Source organism: Aethina tumida, chromosome 5, assembly GCF_024364675.1.
Source record: "Aethina tumida isolate Nest 87 chromosome 5, icAetTumi1.1, whole genome shotgun sequence".
NCBI lineage: Eukaryota > Metazoa > Arthropoda > Insecta > Coleoptera > Nitidulidae > Aethina > Aethina tumida.
In genome coordinates, this window is record NC_065439.1 from 24,896,044 (window position 1) to 24,919,282 (window position 23,239).

General features: G+C 26.9%; 2 protein-coding genes across 2 annotated transcripts in view; both read left to right on the forward strand.

Moving 5' to 3' along the window:
- The window catches only part of LOC109605805 (FAD synthase), a 199,285-nt gene extending 180,546 nt beyond the window's left edge, over positions 1–18,739 (forward strand). The window contains exon 7 of the mRNA XM_049968286.1: positions 18,728–18,739. Within this exon, the coding sequence (XP_049824243.1) occupies positions 18,728–18,733 (6 nt within the window). The 3' untranslated portion in view covers positions 18,734–18,739. The remainder of the gene's footprint in view (positions 1–18,727) is intronic.
- Positions 1–23,239, forward strand: part of LOC109603480 (TOX high mobility group box family member 4-A) — a 152,976-nt gene that overhangs the window by 9,787 nt on the left and 119,950 nt on the right. The window lies entirely within an intron of this gene.

Consider the following 23,239-nt stretch of genomic DNA (forward strand, 5'->3'; position numbering starts at 1 on the left):
TTACTTTAATTTTAAAAGTTAGTTTAATTGCTGAAAATAATTTTGTTTACATTCACAAATAGTTACATAAAATGAGCAGTTTTTATGATGATCGTAATTTATTTTGAACAGCCCTCTTATTCAATATGTCTGTCGATGGCGACACTGTTATAGTGAAAAATTGTAACTACCAGGAGGACATAAATAATAAGGAGTGTTTAATGGAATCATTAATTTCGTTAAAAGCGACTAGAAATATAAATTTAACACCATCACGAATAAGCTTTGTATACATATTTTAAACTATATATTTTAGTACACTGTGTTCAATAAATATTACTTTAAATACACGATACAGAAACATAATTTTAAGTGCATTAACTATTTGTAAATGTATATATAATAAGATTATTTGAAATAGTCACCATAAAACAAGAAATCTGGAACTCTGGACCAGTAAAAGTAACAGTAAATTTTGGAAAAAACTTAATGTTTATTTTTGGGGACTATAAATTACAACAAGTTAATTATTTTAATTTAACCTTAATATTTAAATATCTAACACCATACCAGTTACACAGGTTCAAAATTGTGAACGTCTGCGAACTGGAGAAGGAAAATTCTCACTCACAATTTTTAGAATGCAGTTCGACGACTCAGAAGAATTTTGATTACACGTTCGAAAAGTTCAATTTTACCATTTAGGATAATAGACTTGAACAAAAAATAATTAATAATAATATGGCGTTTCCATCATCTTTTCCATCGTCACAATTAAAGTCTAATAATTACCCATTGAATTATTAATACGTAATTATGCAATTTTGTGTTGGTAAATAAGAAAGTTGTTAAAAATTGGAATGTTTCAATTCTCGAGTCAGAAAGCCATGCGCGACCGAGGGAAAAGTAAATTCTAATCCTGAACTGGTGTGATTGCACAACAACGGCATTTCTAGATTCCTTCCTGTTTGTTTATTATAATTTATCTGGGTCATGTAATTATACTTACATATGTTGCACGGTTTAGTAATATGGCCGGCCAAATTTGATCTAGTTATGCATTTTATACAGCTGCATTCAGTGCAGTTTCTAATTTATGACCAAAATTTGAAATGACGAATAAAAAAAAGTAATTTTGATAATTGCAAATGCTACATAAACACAAACCATGGCATTCCCTACTATGTTTAGTTATAGTTCAGTAAAATGATAAGAATATGGGGATTAAATAAGGGGGTAGTAAATATGTAAAGGGGACATAAAAGCAGTTTTATTAGCCTACAAACTTGAATAGTTATAGCGTCATAACACCCTTCGTCGACATGTTACACTCCAACGGTATGTCTCTTCCTTCTTCTCATTACTTTGCATTCACTACTTATTACCTTCTACATAGGTATTTTCTCGTGTTTCACCTATTATTATCCTTTAAATTTTGCATTATTAAAATATCTGGTTTTATGAGACGGCTTTAAATTTAAGATCCGCTTTGAATGTTTTAAAAGTAACATGATAATTTTAGATGACGTTCCACATGCCACGAGGCGCATCCGAATAATAATTTTATGCACTGTGTACTAAACATGTTTTCCTCAAAGATATTTTTATATTTACGTACCCCTTTCAACTTTATAATCATTTTATGGCAGGGAGCAAAAGTTATTTTTTAAATTAATTTCCTGGAACATCCGTATGAATGTATATGTTCCTTATTGATTTTAACTGTATGTTAATTGAAGTATCCAAATCAAATTTTAATGTCTCCCACAAAATATTGAATTTGCGATAAACTAATTAATTTTTAGCTAAAAAATAATAAAAATTAGATTTTTATTAAGGATAAAGTTTTTCTATTGGAGCTTTTCCTGCAGAATAAGATATTTATCATAAAAAAGCCATCTCTTTTTAAAATTTCAATATAAATTTATAATTTTTGATTTTCAAATGAAAAACGTAATTGAATATCTTTTTAAAATATCAAAAAAATTGCACTTTACTAAAAATTTTCGATATATTTGTTATTATCGTTTGTGGAACATGATATTTGACAGTTTTATTACCATGTCTTTACTATTGATAGTAAGTATATGGATTAATAATATTTTTATTTACTTTTTCATTAACGTTGTTAAAGTCTTTCAAGTAGGAAAATGAGATATTTATCTCAAAAAAGATATCACTTCTTAAAATTTAGACAAAATATGTATAACTTTGGAATTTCAAATGAAAAAATGAAAATTCTTTAAAATATAAGATTAAAATGAGGCTTTACAATATATAACATATAATTATTTCTTTAGCTAAACTATAATGGTATAACACAAAATTTTTGAGATATTTAATATTATCGTTTGTGAAACATGATATTTAGCAGTTTTATTACCATATCTTTACTATTGTTAAGTGTATAGTGTACAATAATATATTTTTTATCTAAAATATAATGATATAACTCAAAATTTTCGATATATTTAATATTATCATTTTTGACATATGATTTTAATATATGTTTACTATTGATAAGTGTATAGTGTAATAAATTTTTTAGTTGTTCTTTTATTAACGATAAAGCCTTTTAACAGGAGCTTTTTCCTGTAGAATAAGATATCTATCTTAAACAGTCATATCTTCTTAAAATTTCGACATAATATGTACAACTTTTATATTTGAAATGAAAAATATAATTAAATTTCTCTTTAAAATATACAAAAAAAATGAAGCTTTACAATAATATATAATTAATATTTAGATAAAAAATAATGATATAACTCAAAATTTTCGAGATATCATCGTTTGTATAACATGATATTTGACAGTTTTATTATCATATCTTTACTATAGTTAAGTGTATAGTGTAATAAAATATTTATTTATTTTTTTATTAACGTTAATTCTTTCTACAGAAGCTTTTTCCTGCAGAATAAAATATTTATCTCAAAAAAGCCATCATTTCTTAAAATTTCGAAGTAATGTATATTACTTTTGAATTTCAAATTAAAAACATAATTGAATTTTTCTTTAAAAAATAAGACTAAAGTGAAGCTTCACAATAATATATAATTTTTTCTTTAGCTAAATTATAATCATACAACACAGATTTTTTGAGATAATATTATCATTTGTGAAATATGATATTTAACAGTTTTATTACCATATCTTTACTATTGTTAAGGTTATAGTGTACAATAATATATTTTTTATCTAAAATATAATATAACTCAAAATTTTCGAGAAATTTAATATTATCATTTGTGACACATGATTTTTGACTGTTTTATTACCATATGTTTACTATTGATAAGTGTATAGTGTAATAAAATTTTTATTTAGTTTTTTATTAACGGTAAAGCCTTTTAACAGGAGCTTTTTCCTACAGAATAAGATATTTATCTTCAAAAAGCCATCTTTTCTTAAAATTTTGACATAATACATACAACTTTTGAATTTCAAATGAAAAATATAATTGAATTTCTCTTTAAAATATAAAAAATGAAACTTTACAATAATATATAATTAATGTTTAGGTAAAATATAATGAAATAATTCAAAATTTTCGAGATATTTAATATCATCGTTTGTTTAACATGATATTTGACAGTTTTATTACCATATCTTTACTAATAGTGTGTAGTGTAATAAAATATTTATTTAGTTTTTTATTAACGTTAAATTTTTTCTACAGGAGCTTTTTCCTGCAGAATAAGATATTTATCTCAAAAAAAGCCATCATTCCTTAAAATTTCGACGTAATGTATATAACTTTTGAATTTCAAATGAAAAACATAATTGAGTTACTCTTTAGTTTTATTACCATATTCTACCATTGATAAGTGTGTATTTTTTTTTTTTGGTTTATTATAAACAGTGTTGATCCGGAAATACTAGTACAGTCCAAAATTAAAAAACCCTGTATACTATTATTGTTCCTTCGCTCCTGATGAGACGACATGCGAAGTGACAGACGGGATAACCGGAAGAAATGTTTCTCCAGCGGATTGCATAATAAAGTCAGCAAAATGTATCTGCAGATTTGGGCCGGAGCATAAGAGGATTGCCAGTGATTGCTTATTACTCGAAAATAGTTTCATTCGGATTTATATTTCGCTCTGACTGGCTGACTACGGCGATGCCGTTATTAATGGCCCCGAAATTGAATTCCGACTGATTTATTGCACTTTGACATTAATTAAATTTTGATACTTAATTATAATGCAGTCATTAAGTTTCTCATTATTTACGGAATTACTCCAAACTAGGCTAATCAATATTTGATTCTCATTTTATATTAATCACGTAATATTATATTACGTCGTCCCGGCTGCCATGAAGCAACAAAAAATAAAATCGTAATTGAAAATGTCGGAGCAATTCTCATGTAATTTAATAAACAACTTTCGTGTAATGAAACTCCACAGTATGCAAATTTATTTACCAAAATTAAATACCACACAATATTGCATATTCCGAAGGACCGCGGCGGAAATCGATACGGAACACGGAACTGAAATTATTACGTTTATTAATCTTTGTAAGTGTTTTTAAAAATTAATTAATTCACGTGATATATATATCCGTAGTAGAGATAAAAACGATTGCCGAGCAAATTCGTATCTAATTTAAATTAAGGATTTTCCGCCTGTTTAAGTTTTCCATTATTCTACGATCCACTTCGAACTGGGTTAATCAATATCAGATTTTCCATTTAATATTAATTACGTAATATTGCATTACGTTCCTTACTTATATTTCTGTCCGTTTCTGATAAAAATTATAATTGAAAAACGTTGCAGCAATACGAAAGTATCTCCGGCGCTTATAATAATTTCAGTCTATTAACCTTCCTGGAAACAATTGTGCATTATTTTAATGCAATCCACCCTCCCGATGTATATTAAACAGTGCACTTGCATTATACATTATTCAATCCGCATTGCACTGTGTTTAAAGTAATTATTTTTAATGATTGTAAACATTTAAATAACATAATGAAACTTTATGCTTTGCTAAAGACTCAGACCTTGGGCTTGCTGTTCCGAAAAAAGTCGCAATCACACACATAAACACTGAAATTATTTGTTCTTTGTTACATTAAAAAGTAAAAATAAATGTGTGTCGCTATTATTATTATTATTGTTTAATTTAAAATGCCTGTTTATTTAAGTGCTCCCATTTCAGCCGTTCGAAATGTAGTGCACAATTTGTACACGTGTTACTTTCTAAAACATATCGCCGACATTTTCCGATGCGATAAACTAATTTAGGTGCATTAGTGGTGATTTAAATGCATATTAGTTTTTTTACCTTTCGTTGTGTATGTGTGTGTGTGTGTGCTTTTTTAAGTATGAATACTTAATTTGCGAAAAATAATTAAGGCCCGACAATCGACAAGCAAATGACCCGTTATCGCGAATTTCCATATTAGATTGTGTCCCTTTAGCGAGTCTGTCGACGACGTAAAGACCCATTGTTAGAAAAATTAGCAAAAGTGATTAACGGAAAGGAAGCAATGTAAATTTTATCGCGACCGTTTAAAATTTAAATACCCAGATTAACTTCGAAGCCGTTTGTTGCTTTTTTTTCTTTATTTGGGAGGTGTATGGGGCAATATACTGGCACCAAATTAATTGCGATTTTTATACTAGTTTTATTCGTTTCAACTAGAAAATAACATAATTTTCTTTAGAACAGAATAGAATTTTAAATTTTATTAATTTAAAATATTAAATATATTTTTTTTAATTTAATGAATGTATCAGTATTGAGTGTTATTTATTTATTAAGTTTAATTAATAATTTAATAGTGTTTTTAATTTATATTTTCTTATTTTTCAAAATAAAATATTTCAAATCTCATATATTTAACATATCTATTTAATATTTTTCTAAATAATGTTTAAAATTTTATAAATTAAAAATTAACTGATTGAAGGAATTTTTCAATTGTTTAAGTTTAATACAATTCTAATTTTATTCATTTTAATTGGTAACTTTTTTTTATTATTATATTTTAAGTATACAATTTTAAAATATAATTTTTATTTTTTAATTTATTAATATTAATATTTTAAATTTTATAAATTTAAATTGACAATTTTAGTTCTTTTACTTCGTCTTATTATTTTTTAAATCTCATATCTATAAAATAACAATTATATTTATTTATATTTTTAATTAAATTTATTAATTTAAATTATCAATTTCATTATTATTATTTTTTTTTTTTGTTAAATTTAATTGGTTATTTTTAATATTATTTAAAATAATATCTTAAATTTTATAAATTAAAAATTAACAGATTGAAGTAATTTATTAATTTCAATACACTTAATTTGTATAATTTTAAAATACAATTCCAATTTTATTAATTCTAATTGATTATTTTCAATTAAAATAAATATTTTGAATCGTATAAATTTAAATTTACAATTTATTATTATTTTTTTAATCCAATTTATTATTTTTAAAGCTTAATATTTCAAATTTTATATACTCAAAATTAACAATTTTAATTAATTTCTTAATTTAACTTGTTATTTTTAATTTTTTTAAGTTTAATATTTAATGTATATGATTAATTATATAATAATATTTTCCATTTTTCATAATAAAATATTTTAAATCTCATATATTTAAAATAACAATATTTTTTTTAAATAATCAAATTGAATACTTAATATTTTAAATTTTATAATTTAAACAGTTTTAAGTAATTTTTCAAGATTACTTTTAATTTTTATGATTTTAAAATACAGTTCTAATATTATTAATTTTAATTGATTATTTTCAATTTATTAAGATGTGTAAATATTTTAAATTGTATAAATTTAAATTTTTATTTCAATTCTTTTTTACAGATTATTATTAATTTCTAAAATTTTATACTTTAAATTTTATAGATTTAAATTAACAATTTATTTAATTTTTTTCCATTACTTTTAATTTTTTAAGCTTAATATTTCAAATTTTGTATGTTAAAAATTAACAATTTTAATTTATATAATTTAAAAATACAATTCTTAATTTTAATTTATTGAAGATAATATTTTTAAATTTATAAATTTAAATGAACAATTTAATTCTTTTAATTTAATTTAATATGTTTGAAGTTAAATTTTATTTTTTTTATTTGATTTATTAATTTTATTTTTTTTTTATTTTTCTCATGAATAAGATTTACAGAATTTCTTTATTGTTCCTGTTTCAAGATGACCTTGACGTTACTCAATTTCAAAATATTCATTGCCACTTTTTAGCACTTGAATAAAAAATCATTTTTAACTAAAAAATATTTTATGTACAGTGTTGGAAAAAATAAATAGGACAATTAGAAAGAGCAGAAAAAATTAAAATATTAATTAAATTCTGCTAAACAAATTCACTTTATTTTCTTAGTTATTCATAATGACATTTGCGTAACGATATTGTAAATATTAACTGCGTTAATTAATTCAAATTTTTGAAAATTTAAGAAAAAAACATCTGTTCAGTTAAGCCCATCGTAAAAGCCATTACATATCCGACAACAAAAACAACGTCCACAGCATCCCTTAACTTACTCGTGTTGAATGAACTTCCTATTCCCAATTCTATTTTGTTGTTCTAGCCGGTGCTTTCACAAAAACCGCCCCATCCCTCACGTTTTATTGGCGCCGATTGTTATTCTATTATCTGAAAACGGCATCGTCCAAATATTATGACGTACGTGTTTTTGTCGTCGCGATTTATATTTGATTGTTTTTTTCTACGAAATTTACTTCACTTTCTGGGGGGTGCACAATGCAAGATGTCAATGCAAACTACAAACGATCGCATTTGTCCGCCACCAAACATTTTTCTGTCTTGTTCAGGAATTTTCCGTGTTATATTACATTTTTTATTGCTATAGTTTTGGCGGTGGTTTGTCATCTTGTTCACAAACAAAGGAAATTTAAATAATGCTTTTCAGGGGTTCAGAAACGAATATAAAATGCACGTTATACGTTGATTTTAATATATTCGCTTAATTGACAGGTCGTCTATTAAAATATTAGTATTGAATTCGATTTATAATTTTACTTATACAAATAAAACTGTCAATTTCAATATTTTTATTTATTATGCTCATTAAACGCCTAATTATTAAAATAAATATTTTAATATTTCAATATTAATTAATGGCATATTAAGCATTAAATATCTAAATATTAATATTTCTGTATAAATTGCACAATATCAGTTAATCGTCATAATGAAACTTTCACTCAGAAACCCCACCCATGTTTTTACTAAAAATAAAATAATCATTACCGATTATAGCACTATAAAAACGAAAGAAATTGAATCAAGACTCAGTTCCGTAACCGAAGCTCGTCGGTCTATAATCTGGAAATTACTTTAAATACCGACGCAGAATTATCACATGCATGTGTGAAATTACACATGTGCCGGGCAAAATTTCTATTTGTCGCCGATCGAACCGATGACAAGCGCAAACATTTTTATATTCCGACCTAAAGCAAATTATTTGAACTATGTTTTAAACAAACACATCGGGACGGGCCCAAAAACGTAAATAAAATTTCGTTAAGTTAAATGTTCGAATGGAAAAATTGAAAATTTTAAATTAAAAATACGATTCCAATCGAAATGGTGTAATAAAATGAGCAGTTTCTCGAGGCAATTTTTTTTTAATTTATCATGTAATTTATCGGTGAAACGTTGCTTGTGCAAAGTCCGCAGAATGAGAGTCTAAAAATAGACGTCATTTTTGTTTAACAATTTCTGGAATCCGGAATTGGCTAATGAGTCATTTACGCTATCGCTTACATGTGGAGCAACAAATTAAAAAAATTAATTATTTTATTAAAAGAACGATTCTTTTTAATTTAAATTAATTTTATAATTATTAAGTGTCTAAACATATTCAATACAGTTGATTTTATAGTTTATTTCTGTGTCCGACATCGTTTCTTAACACTAAAAATACATAGAGGTGTCTATTTATTGATACAAATTAAACAACAAATTGTAGAAAAGTTGGTGAAAAGCAGAGTAAAATTGCAGTCGATTTAAATTTAAACAAATCAAGAAATAAATGAAGTCAGTGTGTCGGTGAGTACCATAAAACGAAGACTAAAAGAAGCTGGTCTCTATGGTAGAAAATCAGCAAAGTAGCCCTTCATTTCTGCAAAAAATAGACCAAAAAGACTACTTTTTTCATGAGAAAATGTGAACTGGACAAATGGACAATGGAGAACAGTTTTGTTTTACGAGGAGACCAATTAATGAAAGGTATAATCCCAAGTAAAGTAGACCTACTGTGAAGCATAGTGGGAGAGAGTTATGGTTTGGGGATGTTTTTCTGGGTTTGGCATGGGCTCACTGGTTGAAATAAACGGGATAATGGAACGTTTCGTTTATCATGACAATTTGGAGAATCATATGCTTCCATTTGTCAAAGGTAACATGAGTTTAAGGACCTTCCAGTACGATAACGATCCAAAACATACGTCTAAGGTAGTTAAAGAATGGTTAGCTTCTCAAGGAGTACGTGTAATGTCTTGGCCAGCACAAAACCCTGACCTCAAACCAATTGAAAACCTTTGGGATGAAACTGATCAAAAGATCCAAGTAAAAAACTGTCAAATTTGAATAGACTCTAAATCAGTGAAAAGATATATAAAATGATTATATTGAAAGGCTACTGAAATCAATAAAAAAAGTGTTTAGATGTTATAAATAATACTAAATAAAGGAAGGCCAAAGGTACTTAAGGTTTTTTTATTTTACAGTTGGTCTACTTCTGACTCTTGAATTAATTTCAAATATTAATAAATACCTAACTAAACTCAATAAAGAATTATATTGCCGTATTGTTGTCATTAAACATTCTGAATAACTGCCAATAATATGGATATTTAAACGTAAACTTTTGTCAAGACAATAATTTCTAAATTATTGAATTAATTCCTAAAAATAAATTTTGTGTCCATAATTAGCACCTTGTAAAAGTGAGCCCTCAGCCATTGGTGACGGATTACCGTTCCCAAAACTGCTTAGCATTACTTCCGGCAATTTTAGTACGTCTTAATAGGTGCATTAAGATAAAAGCTTCATAAATTGTAATTTAAATTTGTTTCGTAACACGCTATCAATAACACACATTCCTGCGACTCATTTTCGCACGCATCCGTAACAATATGAATATTCATAGACAAAGCACTAAAGTGGGTGTTTAAGATTGTGTTTATAATTATACGTTGCTTTAACGGAAAGAATTTATCAAATAATTAAAAGAGGTAAGTGGAACAAAATTTATTCGAATCCATTTGCCGCGGAATCCGGAGAATTTCTGGGCGAAAACGAAAAAGAAAAAGCGTTTTGCAGTAAGTAAAAATGCGATAAGGAAACTTTGTAATATATTAAAAAAGTTTTCGCCAAACTTTTGTGTATTGTGAGATTTATTTTCGTTTCCTTGTGCATGTCAAATGTAATTATGCATCGGAATAACTTTTAAGGAGCCACATTGAAACTTTTGAATTATTAACGATTTAATGGAATTTGTTTAGAGGTAATGTATTAGTTACACAGCCGAAATTTGATTGGATACTATGTTTTATTAAGTTGTATAATATTTACCGACCGGGAAGCTTTTCGTCCGGGCAAGTCCGTATTAAATTAAAACAATACAGACGAGATAAGAATGCTTGAGATGTTGAGCACACAGCTGGGGCAAACAAATGGAAAAACCTCAAGATACGAATCAATAATTAATACAGAACATGCCTGAACTTTATTAATTTAATTAAATAACTTAATTAAACGGCCCAATAATGCGATATATTTATTGTCTGACAGGCCAATTTCATGGTTTAATTAATTATTAAAACCTCCAACTTTCTCTTAGATTTATGGGGGAATTATTCTCAATTTATTGTGAAATACATTTGTTGGAGTCGTTGTTAAATAAGTAGTCGATGGGCATGCACAAGGTGTTTCTAAAATAGGGGTCAAAATTTAAAGTTTCTCCTAAAATAAATGCAGCCCCTCAAATTTAAATTTCAAAAATTTAGTTTAAATTAGGTATGTATAATTCTAAAAGCTCAGCTCTATGAAATTAACGCATCACATCAATAATAATTGATTATTATTAATATTTTCTGAAATCGGGAAAAATAAATGTATACACTCTTTATATATTTAGTTATTTAAAAATAGGTTTTTCTGTAATTGGTAGAAAAATCTTCAATACATATTGGAAACCCTTCTACGTTTTCTAACTGAGACTGTAAACTTCTTGTAATCACTAACCATTGTGTCAAGGTTAAAAGTCTCAAAAAAGGATCTTGAGCAAAATTTTAGGTGGTGTGTTACATTAGAAATTTGATAAAACAGAAACAAAAAGATTTAAATGCACTAAAATCTGTAACACATTCACACAAATAAATAAAATCTGTGTCTAGTAATTTTGAAGATACTTTGAGTATGTAGAAAATGATTTCGGTTAATCTAAATTCGAAACAGTAGAGGTCTTAACTCACGTGTATGCCAGATACATGCAATCCGGAAAGCGACGCCGAATGTTGTGCTGCGGAATAATTGAATTTCCCCCCAGCATCTGAACGGAATTAGTTTAGTTTACTCGGTTGTGTTTTATTGCGAAAGAGAAATTATTATATTAAACTAATAAAGTTGCACGGGGCGAACGGGGAGGATGTGGGGGCTTCCAATCGAGAACTGAGTCACGATCGTGAAAGTCGATGATTTGTGGGGTATTTGTTGGGACAGTAAAACGATGGAAATGGGAAATTTTGAAATATAGAAAATAAATATGTGTAGTAAGTTGAAAATAATTGGACAGTGGACAATTTTTCGGCGATTTTTTTTTTTCTAACGAATAAATGGAATATTTCAGGCAAAATCCTCGTGCAATATTTTTGGAACTAGTTCAGTCCTTTAACCACGATCAATCAATCATTTGGAAGAAATAAGTTGGAGAAAAGGATTTCAGAAGTTTCACAGATGACAATTCTTTCCTTACACATAAATCCGGATAATGGAATGAAGCTGAAAAAACTGCTAAATAGTACTTAACCGAAATAATTTTGTGATGACTCTATTGTGGAATTTTACACATTGGCTTCTTGCCAAGAGGCCAAACAATCAATGTAACTGTCTACAGTTCACAAATTAACCAAGTTCATAAAAATTATCCATTGTTCATCAACAGAAATTAGAATTTAATTAAGTTCTCCTTCTTTCAAATATTTGTCAATGTGGCTTTTATATATTTCTGTTATTGTCAAATTGTTTACGTAATAAATGGAGTAAATCTGTAGAGGGGGTCAAAGCTGAGATTGATCTTTCCAACATTTCCAAGAACCCAGAATCTGTTTAAATCTAAATTACATTTTAATTGTAAATTTTGAACTTTGTATCAATTTAAATTTATGGGGTATTTGTTAGGACAGTAAAACGGTGGAAATGGGGAATTTTGGAATATAGAAAATAAATATGTGTAATAATTGGAAAATAATTGGACGGTGAACAATTTTTTGGCGATTTATTATTTTAAACGAATAAATGGAATTGTTTCATTGATTCGTTTCTTAACTAAAGAATTTTACAAGATTTAGAAGTGGGAATGAATACACCGTGTAGGTCTTCCTGAAGTCTGTACCACCGAAGAAATAAAGCAATATTTCAGGCAAAATCCTCGTACAACATTTTTGGAACTAGTTCAGTCCTTTAACCACGACAAATCAATCATTTGAAAGAAATATTTGGACCCAAAAAGTTGGAGAAATTGATTTCAGAAGTTTCACAGATGACAATTCTCTCCTTATACATAAATCCGGGTAATGGAATGAAGCTGAAAAAATTGCTAAATAGTACTTAACCAAAATAATTTTGTGATGACTCTATTGTGGAATTTTACACATTGGCTTCTTGTCAAGAATCTGTTTAAATCTAAATTAAAATTAATTGTAAATATTTAATACATTTTGAACTTTGTATCAATTTAAATTAACAACATAAAGTCTCTTTTACAGTTATATAAACTGTAGGTTATTGAATCTCTCTTTTTATGATTTTAAACATTAACCTTTAGAACTAAAATACATTTACAGCTTTACAGCCAATTAAAATGTTCTCTACAATTTTATAGAAATATATTTACAATTAATTGATGTACATTTTATCTGCCTTATTTATGTTGTATTTTATTTGAAATAGCTCGCCCGTTTGTTCTGTTATTTTTTTAATAAAAAAAAGTAATTGAAGTTCAAACATTCTTTGCAACATAAATAATGATTTGCGTGGCAAACGAGCCGGAATTTCGGGCCCATTTAAAAAGAACGCACAACTTATTCTATTTACATTACATTATTTCTCCTCCTCGTGCAACTTCCTGGGAACTTTTCCAGTATTTTCCCATTTTCCAACGAGCCAAGGCCCCAAACTACGAACTCATATGTATTTTTCAATATTCTACATACCTTTGGATATTAAACAGTCTATCTTGTTTTCTCTACGAGGAAAATTTCATTATTCCGTATGATGATATATTTGCAGACATTTTTCTCCTTCCCCCGGTTTTCTGCGTCTCGAAACCTTGACGTGGGCCGACCCCGATTTTCCGGGGACCTGCCAACGGTCGACTTTTTTATATGTAAAGAGTTTATAATAAACTTTCTTATTTGATTTATATTTCCGTCGTGGGCTACACAGTGCAATTTTATTTTTCCACAAATCAGAATGAAGTTGAAACAATCTGTTTAGGATTTTTTATTCGAATAAATGTACCCACGTATTTATTTATATACGTATGTATTATAAAATATCAGTTATTTGAAAATTTTTGTTATATGTACTAATATAAATTCAATATGTGATCCTCCATACTTCATTTAAGCACTTGTATAATTTATTTGGAATTTATTCAATAAATAAACGCAATTGTCGTTCAATATTGTTTATTGAATATTATAAAAAATAAATATTTCAATTGTGAATGAATCGTTTTATTTTCCTGTATGAAATTAAATTTCCTGTAAAATTTCATTCCGAAAGCAATTCTAGTTTAAATTATTAGAACATCGTCGGTAAAGCTCTTAACAAGCTCATTTATAATTTAAAATTTTACTTACTTAAAGTCATTAATATTAAAATAAGTTGTCGGATTTAGTTAATTAATTATAAATTGACTTTGCTGATTATTCAACCATTCAAATGATTTAACCTTAATTAATGAATTTTGTTTGTAAAAAAAATTGATAAAAATCTTTGAAACGGGCTAATTAATTAGATTTCGTTGTTTTATTCGAAAAACTTGCTTGAAACAGATGAAATCGCTTCAAATAAATAAAATAATAAAACGTATTTATTAAATATTACTAAAAATGACAATTATTTTTATTATTTTATTAATTTTAAATTCTTTTATATGGCCTACGCCCAATTTTAACATTTATAATTCGATTATAATGAATTTTAATGGAAATATAGTTTTTTTAAATTAATCATCCTTAAAAATGGTCTTACATCTAATTCTAATTAAATCGTTGAATAAAAGTTTAAAAATATAAGAAAATATCAGTTTAATTTTTAATTTTTGTTAAATAACCTTTTACTTTTGAGTGGGTTAAATAAAGACTATTTATAATGTCTACTTAACTAAATTTTAGCATATAATTGATATGTGCCAAATTATTATCTACAATTTTTTAATAGGATGAGAATGAGAATTACTTTTATTATTTTTGGAGATTATTTAAAAATTCTTTTATATAGTTAGTATTAGCTCCCTGGGAATTTATTTGTAATTCGATTTTAATGAGTTTTGATAAAAATTGTTATGTATCAAATTTCAATCTGATCATTCAAAATAATTATGCCTTATAAAATAATAATAATATAATAATAAAATTTGCAAAATGTACATCAATTACTAAGTACATTAATTAATTTAGTGTTTCTTAAATAACCTTTAAAAATATATATTGAGGTCGTAAAAAGCCCCTCCTCCTCTCTGATAATTTTTTAATGGAATAAGACATTGACCTCGAATAAAAACCACCTAAAATGTAGTCCATCCAGCTAAATTTTGCCATAAAGTTTATATGTGCCAAATTACCCAGTACCATATGGATACAATAAACAATTTTTAATAAAATACGTGCTCTTGCTTTAAATCGATGGAAGTAACAATAAATTAATGAAATATCAAAAGATATTTGTTAAATATTGCCAAAAATTACTGTTATCTATACATCGACATAAAGTTGGAGTGTCTGTTTGTAATATTGATATAACCGTTTTTCACTACATGCATAAATACGGTACATACACAAAAATAATATTTTTTACAATTTTTGTAAATGTTAATCGTATGGAAAATGATCGTATGGATTTTGATTATATGTGAAATGATCGTATGGATTTTGATCGTATGGATTTTGTTTGTATGGAAAATGATCGGAAAATAGATTTTGAACGTATGGAAAATGATAATATGTATTTTGATCGCACGGATTTTCATTGTATGGAAAATGATCGTACGGATTTTAATCGGATTAAAAATGATCGATTTTAATTATTTTTTTATTAATTTTTTTAATCAATTTTCTAATAAAATTATATCTTCTAATCAATTAAACTAGTTTAAAAATATCTGAGAATATCAGAATTACTTATTTAACTGACATTATTTATTACATACAATCTCGTATATGTTAAATAACGCTTAAAAATAAACTGTGAGGTCATAAAAAGTTCCCTCCATAATTTTTGAATGGAACAAGATATTGACCTCGAATAAAAATAATATAAAATGTTGTTCACCTATCTAAATTTTGTCATAAAGTTGATATGTGCCAAATTGCTCATATGATCATTATCATTTTTTTTATTGGAAGGATTTCTTGTATAACTTCAAATGAAAGGTAATTATATCCTCTATTCAGTTTTATTTTTCTGGATAAAACCGGTGAGTAAATAGTTCATCTAATGTGTTAGATAAACTATGTAAACTAAGTTTTAAAACTTTGGTTTTATTTGACCTCAGTGTATACAATAGATGCTATTAATGTAACAAACGAAACTGTATATGCCTTGTTGACACCAAAATTAAACCAATTGTGAGAACTAATGAGTTATGTCACTATCTGATACTCTGAGGTATATTTTAAAATTAAATATTTTGTCTAAAGTTATACCGAAAGTTCGATCCCATCTCAAAATAATAGAACTGTCTGTTTAAAGCTTTTAACAAAGCTCGTTTATAGTTTAATATTTTACTCCGACGAATATGTAATGGCAACATTGAAAGTTGTGATTTTAGATTAAAATCTTGTTATTATTGAAACTCCCCGAGAGTTTGAAGAACCCTCTCACCCCTCCACTCCGCACTCCCGAGTTATAAATTGTTAAGTTAGCATTTATTGGACGCGCAAGTTAATTAGAGAATCTAAATTTGATGCTAATGTAATTTAGGACAGGGAATACATAAACAAGGCAAATAAATATTTATCCAAGTATAATTAACTAACAGTGTTAAAATGCAAATTCGAGAATTCCCATTCTAATGTGCTATCGATCAAATTTATTATAATTACTGTAATAACTTGTAACTAGTACACGTTTATAATTAAAATCACTTCATGTTAAAGTTTACACACTGGTTCTCCAGAAGTTTACAGTGATATATAGAAACAATGTTCTAGTTCTGGTAATTGCATTAAATTGTCAAAAAGGAAATTACTTTTTTGATTAAAATCACTCGCGAAAATTTTATATACAAGGACGCCTTCATACACTTCGCAGACAGTCCTAAAATTCAGAACAGTAATCGCATTAAATTGGCAAAACGAAAATAAATAGGGGCGATAATTTCGTTTTGATGCGAACGCCAAAGTTAAAATAACGCTTCCCAATATTAATAAATGTCCGTGGAAGAGATAATAAAATAATATTAATAACCACAATAGATATAAAATATGAGCCCGCTCGGTTAAAATTAATTATTCTTTATGGGACCGAGATGAAATAAAAGGAGAATAAATATTTCATGTTTGCCGTGGAACATGAGAAACAATTTAAGCGCAAAAACACAAAAAGGAATATAATAATCCGGAGGAAAATTATAAAGGAACCTTGTGCTACAACTCGATGTGTATACTAGAAATAAAATTCTAATAAAAATCTAATAAAAAAAAAACTTCTCTCCCCCCAATCCAATCTTTCCTTTTTCCGACGTGAGACGCGGCAAGGCAACAAGGCCCTTTGTTGCGTTCGATGAAGGTAGACGTGGGCTCAATTTCAAGACACACAGAGTGTTATTACATTATAAAATTGAAAAAACCACTTCAACAGTATATTATTAAAGGAACCGGTTTGGCTGGAAAGTTGTTATTAAATGATTTAAAATACAATTGTTCTACTTACAAGAATGATGTCATTACTTAAACAGCATTAAACAACATATATCAAATAATTTAATCACAATTTTAATTGGCAATTCTCTAATATTTTATAGATTCAACTACGGAACGTGACATCTGCCATTAACATACAATGCATCAGGCTGAAATTAAATATTCTCTTTTTACTACATCATTATTTCTTGTATGTTGCACCAGAGAACTTTTTTTTTTTTTTTTGTTATTATGTTGAGCATAAATACACATTTTTTGTGTTGTATAATGTATTTATTTAAATAGTAGTGGCACATAATTTAACAATAAAGGACGACCATTTATAAATTTTAATTTAAAATGATAAATAATTTTTTTCTCTCTGAAAAATTCAAATCTCTTGTTTCTCTTGTTAATTTGGAAAAGTTATAAAGGCCAAAGTAAAATGATAATTCATTTTTTTTATGTAAATTTGTCTGTTCTTTAAATTAATTAACATGTCAGTACTGCCATCTTATAAACAAAGTTACATATATTAAAATAACTTAACCTAAAAATAAACATGTTGCCAACACTGGAGAAAAATTGTGGTGTGATATACAAATTTCTGTCAATAAACTGACCAATAAATTATGCAACAAATTAGTGAGTGTTTACAAATAATTATAATAAATTAGTTTCTGTCAAAGATACTTGAGTATCATTTAAATATTTGAAAATGTTCAACATTTATGTGTATTGTTTACATTCAACTTTTTAGCAATATTATATTTGTGACATCATGTTTTTTTTACAATAAGAAAGAATATTTAAAAGAATTAGCTGTCTTTTATTGTCAAAATATTATGAGCTTTTTTATTTTCCAATAACAATTAACTCATATTTTAATGATTTCTCATTTATATTATATAAAATTGAAAATTTTTGTTCCCTTACTGAACTCATAGAAGTTTAAAAGTGCAATTTAAAATGATATTTAATTCTTGTTACAAGTTTTATCTGTTACAAGATCAAATTTACTAAGATATCCAATAATACCAACTTATAAACAAAGTTTACTTACAAACATATACAGGTTACATATATTAAAGTAACCTAACCTAAAAATAACCATGTTACCAGTCCTGAATGTGATGAATTGGATATATACAAATTTCTGTCAATATATTTGACAAAAAATTGACCAATAAATTATGCAACAAAACGGTGTGTACAAAATTTTAATGATTTTTTTAATAATAAATGTTACAAAATTTTAGAATTTTTATTAGAAATATTATCAAAAATAAATTCTTTAATCATGTTTTTTATGATAAATCAGAGATTCTAGATAGTAAGAAAGTATATCGAATAAGATTTAAATAAATACGTTAAAAGATTGAGCATTGAAATCGTTTTATTATATAAATATTTTGAGTTAAACTTATCTCAAATTCATCAATTAAAACTTAATATTATATACAGTAAAATACATTCTAAAACGTAAAACTTTTTTGTTCTTTTCCTGAATTTATAGAAATTAAAAGGTACAATTTAGTATGATAATTAATTTTTTTACAAATTTTTGTCTGATTAAATTTAAATTTACTGAGCTATTTAACTTATAAATAAAATTTATTTACAAACTTGTACAAGTTACATGTATTAAAATAACCTAACCTAAAAATAATTATGTTGCCAGTCCTGGTGGAGAGTTGGTACATGTGATATACCAATTTCTGTCAATACATTTGACAAATTGCCCAATAAATTATGCAATTATGTGTAAAAAATTTTACTGACATTTTGTAATAATAAATTTGTTTGTGTCACAAAATTTTAGGTGGCATTTAAGTATTTGAAAATGTTTAATATTAATCTTTACCTTTTACATACATTTTTTTAGTTTACGACATTTGTAGAATCATGTTCATCAGAGATTCTACATAATAAGAGAATTAACTGTCTTTTATTGTTAAATTATGGTGTGCTACTAATTAAATAAATGCATTAAACGTGTGTTAATTGTTATTTAAAGTATTTATATTATATAAATATATTGAGTTAACCTTGTTTCAAATTTATGATGTGTTAAGTGTTTTATCGCTTTTCTTAATTGAGATTGTCAATTTTACAATTTAGATGATAATTAATTTGCGATACAAACTTTATGTTCCCAATTTAAATGATCTCATGCTACCAATTTATAAATAAAGTTTGTTTAAAAACATGTACTTGTTACATATTTTGAAAGAACCTAACCTAAAAATAAAAATGTTGCCAGCACTGGCGAAAAATTTATTCGTGGTTGATCAGTGTAAGATTTTATTGATTTTTTGTAGATAATTATAAGAAATTAGTTTGGTACCATAATTATAATTAATTGTTGATACAAATTTGAGTTGCACCAAGTTTTTTTATCAACTAAGGCAATATTGAAATGAGAAGAAGTTTTGAGTGAACAACATCACAACGACGACCATTTTCAAATTAAATGGTATGCAATATTTCATCGATTTAATATTGACACAACAACATTTAGAATAACGTTCCTATACTTGAACAAGCTACGTTTTATGCAACTGCACAATTTATGGGATTCGAAACGTGCTAGGTATTTTTATACAGGCAATTTATCCGATAAAAAATCGCGATTAATTACCATTGCATAAGTTTTATTAATGCGTGACACGAAAATATTCAACTGGAAAACTCAATTCCTCCCTCCTGTCCTCGGGCCATTATTGCCTGGCATACAACCAGGTCAACAGTTATTGCCTATTTGTTTATCTCAATGGTATCTTTTGCTTTCAATATGTTGTGCCTTTTTTTTAAATGTTTTACGATAATCTTAGTTAGTTTACAAATACATATATTGCCCGATTTGTTATAAATTTTTATCGACTTTAATGCCTTTCCATCGCCATCAATCTGATTTAATTGAGGCAGAAGAAAGTCATCAACATGTTGGGTACGTCGGATCAAACACCAATTAAACCGATGATGGATTGAACTATTAGGCATAACTGGAGTGCCCAGAATGTGAAAATGCCATCGCTAGACAACAAATTATCAAAAACAAAGCACCACAAAGTTTACTTCACCGACCATCGATAAACACTCGGACAATTTACAACGAGAAACGGTTATTAGACAATTAATTATTGTCGTGAAAAGTACAAGCGGCGATAAATCACAAATATTAATAACGTGTCCCGTAATTTGCAACAGTGATATTATAAGCTGCAATTAGAGTAATGACATTAATTAAATCCGTAATGGCCGTTCTTATTTACTTCTATTACACCGGTTGATCCTCGGAGAAAGCTAAAAACCAGATCCTGCCAACTCCGGGGTCGCATCTCGACGAAAAACTACATTAAAATAATATGTGATGGACCTACCATTATTTTACCATGTAAATTTTTGTATTCGTGTGTAAGGACACACGGGAGACGACTTTTGTTTTTTTTTAATGCTGTGGTAAAATGGTTTAACTTCGCATTAACATTGCTTTCATGGATGTTTTCCTTTGGGTAAAATAGATGTTGCATCTAAGGCGCATACACTCAACTGTAGTTACTCGGGAGCATGTTAAACTTCTTTTATGTAACAATGTTAATAAAATAAATTATACATTTACTACAGAAAAGGAAACATGAATTATTATTGCAAACTGAACATATGTCAAGTGGCATTATGCATTAGTTTATTTTTTAGATTATAATATTAATAAGCAGAGATAAAGTCGGATAAAAACTTTTATTCATAACTTATTTTATGTAACAACAATATATTAAGAACGCTTTTTCTGCAAAAGCGGAAACTGTAAAGTAGTATCACAAATTGAGCATATGTCGTCAAATGCATATATGCACATTTATTTATTACACCAATATTAGTTTATTAATATTACTACAATATTCTACGACGAATTATTTCAAATAAGTTTAATTAAGCTTCCAGAGGTAATTTGCCAATAAAACCGAATGAAAAGGGCAGAACAGAAGAAACAAAGGCGGGTCCAGAAACTCTTTTGTAAGTTTCATTACCAACTTCTTTTATTGGAATAATGACATAAAGAAAAAAGAAATTAATTACGGAGAAGGAAAACATATTATATAATATTGCATTTATCGGTTTTCATTTTTGAATTCCCCCGAACATTTTCATCAAATCTTCATACATCTATCAATTATTTAAGATTAATGACACTCGTCGAGTTAATTTGACATTGATAAGCGCAGAAAAAACCCGGATAAGAACGCGGAGAATGGAAACGGAGGGGAAGAACCAGAAAAGTCCCGTTCAAGTTTTATTAACAACTCGATATTATAAAAGTTTGAAGAAAATTTGGTCCCGATAAAATCCCTTAATTGATCCCGGCCGTAAACTACCGTTGTCCGCTTATCCCTCGGAAATCATTTTATGGCAACTTATTCGTACTGATTATGTAATTTACTTTTGGACTTTTTTTTTCCTGAATGTTGCCCAAGTTGGCCGAACAAATTTGACTTTCGACTTAACACTTTTCAACATCCGGCAATGAAAACTATTAGTAATGTAAACATTTGATAAATAAATTATTCTGCTGGCTAATTAAATACGATTTAAAGGAAAGTTAAAACATGTTTATATTATCTGAATTTTATGTTTGAATTTTTTTTTAATTTGGACCGTTAAAATATGCGTTTAAATTTGAACCATTTTAAATTGTTTCTTATATTTTTACGTATTCAAGATTAGGTTAAAAGATATGGTAATAAGTTAAGCTCTAAATTTGGTTCATGAAATTTCCCATCATTACCTTTTTAAATGAGGTAGTTTTATATATTTTCAAATTTTCATATTTTACAGTTATTTAATGTTCAATTTATTGGAAGTTATTTCAAAGTGTTCAATATTACAGCTTTATTAACTTTTTAAAATGTTAATATTTTAGCCTAGCTAGCCTAGCTAATATAATATTAATTTACTATTGTTATTGAAGTGAAAACTTTTAAGCTGCGTTAGGCACTTTTTGGTAGGAGAAAAATGTTCGCGTCACCGACATGCTCATGACTGGCGCATGCGCAGTGTGGTATACAGCTGACAGTATAGTGTTGTGTATCTTATAAGTGAAATTGAATAGATTTAGTGAAAAGTTCAATGTTTATATACAAATTTCACCAATGATTACGTTAAGTAACTAATGGATATAAATTTATAGAGAGCAATGAAAGACCATAAAGTAAAATGTTACTGTCAATTTAAATATAAAAAGCTAACTAATTTTTTAAAGAATAATATTAAATTGGCCACTTGCATAGCACATTATAGTTACTGGTGTCTCATATTTTTAATATAATTTAATATGTTAACATAATTAAGGCCACTACTGCATGTAACCTGTATATGTTTGTAAATAAACTTTGTTTACAAGTTAGTAATACTGGATAACTAGTTAATTTAAACTTGTAACAGATAAAATTTGTGTCAAAAATTAATTATTATACTGTTCAACTTTTCTGAATACAGAAAACTAACTAAACATTTGAAATTTAACTTTTCATAATAAATTTACTGCAAAATGATATTAAGTTTTAATTCAATATCATGAGTTTGAAACAAGGTTAACTCAAAATATTAATATAATATAAATGCTTTCAATAACAATTAAGTCATGTCAATGGTAAATAAATTATGTTGCTTCAATTATGACTGATCGCATGTGCCACAAATTTGTCGATCTATTTTGAGAACACGTTATTCATTGCACAAATTGAATAATTTGATATTCAGTTCAATATTTTAATGAAAGTGTTTTCATCCTCACATCTAAATATAAAAAAAAAACTAAGCGTCCGGTACCGATAGAGTACTAAAAGTTGATTTTCCAAGCAACAACT